The 6,717-nt window shown below is 42.9% G+C and overlaps 1 protein-coding gene across 1 annotated transcript in view; it reads right to left on the reverse strand.

The window, feature by feature from the left end:
* Positions 1-257: 257 nt before the first annotated feature.
* lmnl3 (lamin L3) overlaps positions 258-6,717 on the reverse strand; it is a 7,889-nt gene continuing 1,429 nt past the window's right edge. The window contains exons 2-9 of the mRNA XM_034867818.1: positions 6,275-6,431; positions 4,745-4,870; positions 4,199-4,369; positions 3,197-3,322; positions 2,513-2,733; positions 1,447-1,666; positions 560-667; positions 258-445 (exon numbers count right to left, since the gene is read on the reverse strand). Coding sequence (XP_034723709.1) covers positions 287-445; positions 560-667; positions 1,447-1,666; positions 2,513-2,733; positions 3,197-3,322; positions 4,199-4,369; positions 4,745-4,870; positions 6,275-6,431 — 1,288 coding nt within the window. The 3' untranslated portion in view covers positions 258-286. The remainder of the gene's footprint in view (positions 446-559; positions 668-1,446; positions 1,667-2,512; positions 2,734-3,196; positions 3,323-4,198; positions 4,370-4,744; positions 4,871-6,274; positions 6,432-6,717) is intronic.

A 6,717-nucleotide genomic window follows, 5' to 3' on the forward strand; every position in this document is an offset into this window, starting at 1 on the left:
AAAAAAAAAAGGATAGAAACCTTCATCTGCCCTGGCCTCTCTATTCGACAAATTAAAATATATTCAATTCCAAGTAATTATTATTATAATAGAGTCCTTTTAGTTGAGACAAAAAAGGACCCGGAACAAACACTTCTCATGACTTTGATCAGGATCTGGAGCACATACCGTGTGAGGGTTGGACCAAGATTTTAAAGGGCGATGCCAGTACTTTGCCATTTGATTTGCGAGATATTTGCATCAAAAATTGGTCTTAGAAATACACAGACAAAGGGGTCAAAGCAAACTACAGCTCCCAGAATGCATTAGTGCACACTGCTCCACTTGCCTCGTGTTCGGGGTTCAGAAGAATCACCCTGATGTCAGTGACGGGGCCCCAGCTGGTGTGGCCCTGCAGAACCAGGTCCTCAGGATCAGCCTCCTCCTCGGCACCTGCTGCCCAGATCTGACAGCACACGCGTTCAAAACGTTACTGACAGAGCACTTCACTATCATAAGTTTATTTCTCTCTGTGCAGTGGGGGCTTATAGAAATACAGTTACACATAAGTATTACTCACTGTGAGTGTCTGCCCAGCAGCCAGGACGCAGGAAGGGGGGATGTGAAAGGAGAGGTCCCCAGAGCCTGGGTACAACCGCCGGACTACCCAACCGCCCAGCGGCTGCTCCTGGAAACACAGAAAACAGGACTGGACTGTTAGTTTGGGTGGTGTCATTTTCTTCAGTCTGTGGCAAAACAGGTACATTAGCTCTCCAAGCTAACGTTAGTCAAAGTGGTGACGTATGAAATCAGATGAATTTATGCAGTTGTTCCTCGCTTCCGTTTGCTCAGCGCTGTTAAGTTGTACTTAAGGGACACAGGAGGTTTCTAGCCAGAAGTTATTGTAAACAAACTTTGTGATTGGGTCTACAGGAACATGGGTTCAGGAGCCAGCTGTATAAACGATGTCCAAAACACAAAAAAACATGCACGAACAATTACTCAGTCAAACGGCAATTTATAAAGTGAGTATGTGTCACCACTTTGAGGTTTTGTAACATTACCATGCGTTCCCCCAGCCCACCTATAGTCCACCAGTGGCTAGAAATGGTGATCGGTGTAAACCGAGCCCTGGGTATCCTGCACTCCCTTTGAGAAAATGAACTCAGCTGGGCCAATCTGGAATATTGCTCCTTACGAGGTCATAAGCATACATCATGGTTTCAAATGGGAAAAGCAACAGTTGGTCAAAAATGTGGAATTGTTACAGCTCCACTGCACGATACTAGAAAGCCAGCGCAAATATAGCAACACCTACGTGGTTACCACAGCAACCTATGCAGATACTGTAGATTGGAGACGTCTGGACACAGAAATCCAATCTCATCACTTGCAAATAACAGTGTCGCCAGTCAAAATTTAAGGTCCAATTTGACAAACTAAAATCAGACTCGGCTGCAGTCTTACCGTCTCAGAGTTGTTCTTCAGTCGGACGTATTTTCCATCCGCGTCGACCTGTGTCACGCTCACAGCGCCGCTCTCCATGGAGCGGCTGGACACCTTGTAGGCTGGCGAGCTGCCAGAGGCTCCCTCGTACTTGCGTTTCTTCCCCCGGAGCTTGCGGCTGCTGTGTTCATGTGTCCGAGGTATGGCTGAATGCTGGGAGGGGCTGGGTGACAGATGCAATCTGAGAAGAAAATGACCAAACATTTGGATAGATAAAAAAAAAGAAAAAAAGAGACAACTGTTAGCAACCACCGCAGCCAGCCAGGCACCGGAGATCCGGGTATCGTGTGCAGTTACCAATTTATGAAAAAAGTAGAGCTGGGACGATACGATTTTGTCCCGGTTGGATTTGTATTGAGATATTCTTTGCGATTCTCCAAGTATTGCAACCCAATTATATTGAGTACTGGAATTTTCTTGAATAGTACCCTTCTAGAAACAATATATCATGAGACATTTCTAAAAACCAATTGTAAAGAATGCACATCACATGAGACATTTCATCTGTGAAGAACCTAACATGGATTTTCCGCTTTCTCCCGGTTTGGCTGGAAATGCATAGGATGTTCCCGCTACCGTACAAACAGAATATATTTAGGCAAATCAAAAATGTGATTTTAGAAATTGTCACAAAAAATAAGAAATCTCGATACATACATGAACCACCCGTAAAAAGCAGACAAAGTGGATGCTGCCTTGCTCAAGGGTTACACAATGTAGAACTAGAGGGGATGATTCTGCAAGGATGCAGTGACAGACCATAATCGATTATTGCCTACTGATGTTGATTTTGCGGTCGCTGCTTTTTGTTTTTGCCTTTTGTCTGTTGCTTGCAGTGTTCAGACTCCGCTACATTCAGAAAGTGTCTTAAGGAGCAGATACAACACAAAGGGCAGTTTATATATATACACCCACTGAGGAGATGGAGCCGTCGTGATATCAAATTGATTTCAACCGTTGACAGGATAATGGTAATGAATGGTGAGACGGGTGAAGATTCCCACCCCTGTGCGGAGCCCGAGCGTACCTCTGCTCCTCCACCTCCAGCATCTTCCTGTAGGCGTTGATCTCCATGTCTAGGGCCAGCTTGACATCCAGCAGGTTCTCATAGTCTTCCAGCTGGGCGAACATCTGGGTCCTCATGCTCAGCTGCTCCTGCTCCTTCTGATCCAGCCGGTGCTGCCAGACCTCGCGCTCCCGGTCCAGAGTCCGCTCCAGATCCTGGCAGCGGCTCTCCAGCGCCGCTTTCTGACAGAGATGGGAACAACTGAATGGCAGCAGTGGGGAAGGACAAACAAAGCTGGCAACAAATCGTCTGGAACCAGAACTAGAGCTGGGTATTGTCGACGAGGATGAAAAAAAAAATTAATCATTCAATAACACACAACATGGAAATAAGTCAACGATTTTAAGACAGGAATACTGTAGCTGGTGCGTTTTATTTTTTTTAAGTTGTAGTGCGCATTTTTGGCACCACCATGAACAATTCTAGGTAACGTGAACACCGTCGGCACGTCTACATGATGCATGATTAGAGGAGGTAATTATCTTCACTCTATTTTTTGCGTGCAAAAGTCGACACATACTACATACTTAGAAATACAGAGAGTTTTGTGGAGCCGATAGTCTTCATTAATATAGTAAAGTTACGCGGTAAAGCTTTTATTTATTTACTTTAAAAATAAATTTAAAAAAAACAGACCGCACTTACATCTTTCTGGTACTGCTGGAGCTGGGAGCTGAGGCTCTCCACTCGGAGGTTGGTGGTTTCCAGTTCGTCTCTGGTGGCTGAAGCAACCTGGTTCTTCTCCAATGCAGCCTGCTGGGCATTCTGCAACTGCGGTGCACAAATAAAAATTAATAGGAAAAATACATATCACAAAACTTTGTGTAATGAAAAAAACTTAAACAGTGTGCAATTAATCTGGACACTTTGAAAAGCATCATCCTAAACTCTGTTTTTCCCATACACTGTAAAATTAATGGATTGTTAGTGGACTGCTGTTTTCGAGCCTTGGTCGTGTAGCAGGGCAGGATGACGCGGCCTAGCCCGCCTTGCTACAGAGGCAAAGTTGCTGATTCAACCCTACTGAAGAGAGTCATCCAGCTGAGATTTACCGCCAGGTAAACGTAAAGCTTGAGATACGGCCACTATTTATCTGCGTGTATGAGAAACATCGGCAAACTCTTCTTTAAGGTACCAGCAAACACTAGCGGTCGCTAGCTAGCCTAAAAACATGTTTTGCCAAACAAAATGTTTTTAGGCGACCAAAATGTTCCATTTCACTTTGCTGAAGTGAAAAGACAGTGACAGGGTTAAGATGAAAACATGAACACCCAAAAATAATTGTCAATTTTAACATCCAGTGTTCGCATGCTTCTGACCTGATTGACAAGTCCTAACGCATCCCCTGCTTTATCGTCCATTTTAAAATAAAAGGGACCATAATATACTAAATGGACATCAAGCTGTATTGAAGAAGACTTGAAACTAGCGATTTAGACCATGAACTCATTATGAAAATGTTTACTGAGGTAATAAATCCAGTAAGAAGTAGGCTCATTTTCTCAAAGAATAAGTGCTTCTTGGAGTCAGTGGAGTCTCCCCCTGCTCGAGAGGTTAGATAGAATGCAGGACAAGGCACTTCCATGTTGGCTTCACTTTTTAGACCCTGAAGCTTAGTCTTTAATTTTTACAGCCTATGGTCTTTACCTTCGAGCTGAACGTCCTGTCGAGCTCCTCTTTGTACTGCTGCAGCTGAGACTCGTGGTCGTGGCGGAGTTGCTGAATCGTCTCCGACAGTTTACTCTCAAACTCTCTCCGCTGCACAGAGTCCACCTCCACCAGACGACTGTCCTGTCTGGTTCGGATCTCCAAGACCTCCTTCAAAAACAAAAAAAACGATGAACATTGATAAAACATCTGCAATCAGCCTGGGGCAGATGAACGTAGACAGGAATGGGTGCAATTTAAAAACTGAGTTGAGGTGAATGTGAGAAATGTAGAGTTAAGATTACAGGTACATTGGTACTTAGTCAGCTTTACAACATTTATGAGAAATACAATAATAACAGTGAAAATATAAAGCTATGTAAATATGAAAAATTAAAAAGTAGAATTTAAAAAAAGCTTTAAAACAATTCTAAAAGAGGGTCAGAAACACACTGTACTAAAAACAAATACTTGCGAAATATAGATATTATTGCGCTGATGTTTTTGGTTTTTCATTACTTGCTTATGGCCATGCATGCGTTTTACCTGCTCACTGATGTTCCTCTGCAGTTCCAGCTGCTCTTTGAGCGTTTGCACCTGGTTCTCCATGTCCACCTTCCTCAGGATCTCACAGTTGAGCTGGTTCTTTGTGTCACTCAGTACGCCCTCTGCCTGAGGAAGGGACACAGACACATGGAAGATGTGGTGACTCAGATGATAATTGATGTGTCCTCCTTCGTCCCAAGCTATACAGAAAAACTGAATCCTCTCATTTACATTTGTTCAATACTAATTAAAAAATGACTTTTAGTCAATTACTGAAGCTACTTTCAGGGATAAAAAAAAAAAAAAAACACGACATTCTGTGACAGCAGTGATCAGCATTACTTTGAAAATATGTCTAGTGTGTGTTGTTAACAGTGTTTTGCAATGGGAACAAATACCTGCAGAACATGGAAGTTCTTTTGTAGATTATGGTGAACTAGTGTTGTAGCAGTGTTTTGCCAGTGAGAGCGAGCTAGCATGTGCTACGGTGAGCCACCTCGTGTCTGCTAGTGACGTAGAAAGCCGTGCAGGTGTTCACCCAGAAACCGTATCGCACTCAAAGAAGCATGGATGTTTTTTTTTCTAAGTTTGTATGTGTGTAGAAGCACCAGAGACACAAAAGTCACGCTTGCACAAACGCAATCGGCTTGTATCATGTGGCCGCACAGAGTGTTGAAGGATTACTTAGAAACTACGCACTATAGATTCATGAGCTGAAACGTGGGCAACACTGGGTCTCCTGTTAGCCCTGTATACACACTCATGTGTTAATTAGGGTTGCATGATATGAGGAAATATACATATAATTGCGATTATTTTGACTGACATTGCGATATGATTTACGATATTGAAGGGAATTAACATTTTGTATCAATTATCATTGAAAAAAAGATAGGGGGGGGGGGTGTCAATAATTAAAAAGGATTGTCTACCTTGTAAATCCAGTTAGTTGTCATATACAGTTTCACCGCTACAGGGGGGGAAATTCTTACACAATGTAGCTTTAAATAGATCAGGGTTTCCCTCAGTGTTTTGCAGTGCTGCAAGCCTGGTGGCCCACCCCAAAATGTCACTAAAACTGACTAAATGTCAGTCCCTATGGAATCCGTCTATAATTTTTTTTTAATTCTAAATTTGCCCATTTGCCCAAGATTTGGTTATCACAGAAACTATCAGCCTCTATAATAATGCTGCCATCAGTCTATGACTGGCCCTAGAGCTGGGCAATATATCGATATAATGATATGAGACTAGGTATCGACTTAGATTTTGGATATTGTAATATGGCATGAGTTTAGCCTTTTCCTGGCTTTAAAGGCTGAATTACAGTAAAGTGATGTCATTTTCTGATCTTACCAGACTTTTGTAACTGTTCTATTATTTGCCTTCACCCACTTAGTCATATCCACATTACTGATGATTATTTATCAAAAATCTCATTGTGTAAATATTTTGTGAAAGCACCAAGCACCGGAATTGCCATTCCGATTAACTATCCAGTCCTGGTGTAAATCTAGCTTCAGTCCCTACATATTCCAGATGCTCCTGCAGGTCGGCCACTTCGTCAGTGAGTCTCCGGTTCTCAGACAGCAGCTTGGTGTACTCCGAGTCCTTGGAGCTCAGCATCGCCTCCACTTTCCTCCACTGGGCCAACGCGTTCGCCAACTCGCTCTCCTTCTTCTGGTTCCTGAAAGGGAGACATCGGAACTATTTGGAGCAGCACACAAAACTACTGAGCTAGTTCTCTCATATCACGGCAAACCCCTATCAGATGTGTGTAGGTCTGACGCTGCTTCCGTCAGCTGTACAAACATCTATCCATCCATCAGACACCACACTTTAAAAATGCCCAGTTTTAAGTAAAAGTCCCGCATTGAAAATGTTACTTCGGTAAAATGTAAGTATTATCAGGAAGATGTACTTAAAGTAAAAGTACTCAATGCAGAAAAATCACCACATTTTAGAAAGTGTAA

The sequence above is a fragment of the Etheostoma cragini genome, chromosome 1, assembly GCF_013103735.1.
Source record: "Etheostoma cragini isolate CJK2018 chromosome 1, CSU_Ecrag_1.0, whole genome shotgun sequence".
Classification (NCBI taxonomy): domain Eukaryota; kingdom Metazoa; phylum Chordata; class Actinopteri; order Perciformes; family Percidae; genus Etheostoma; species Etheostoma cragini.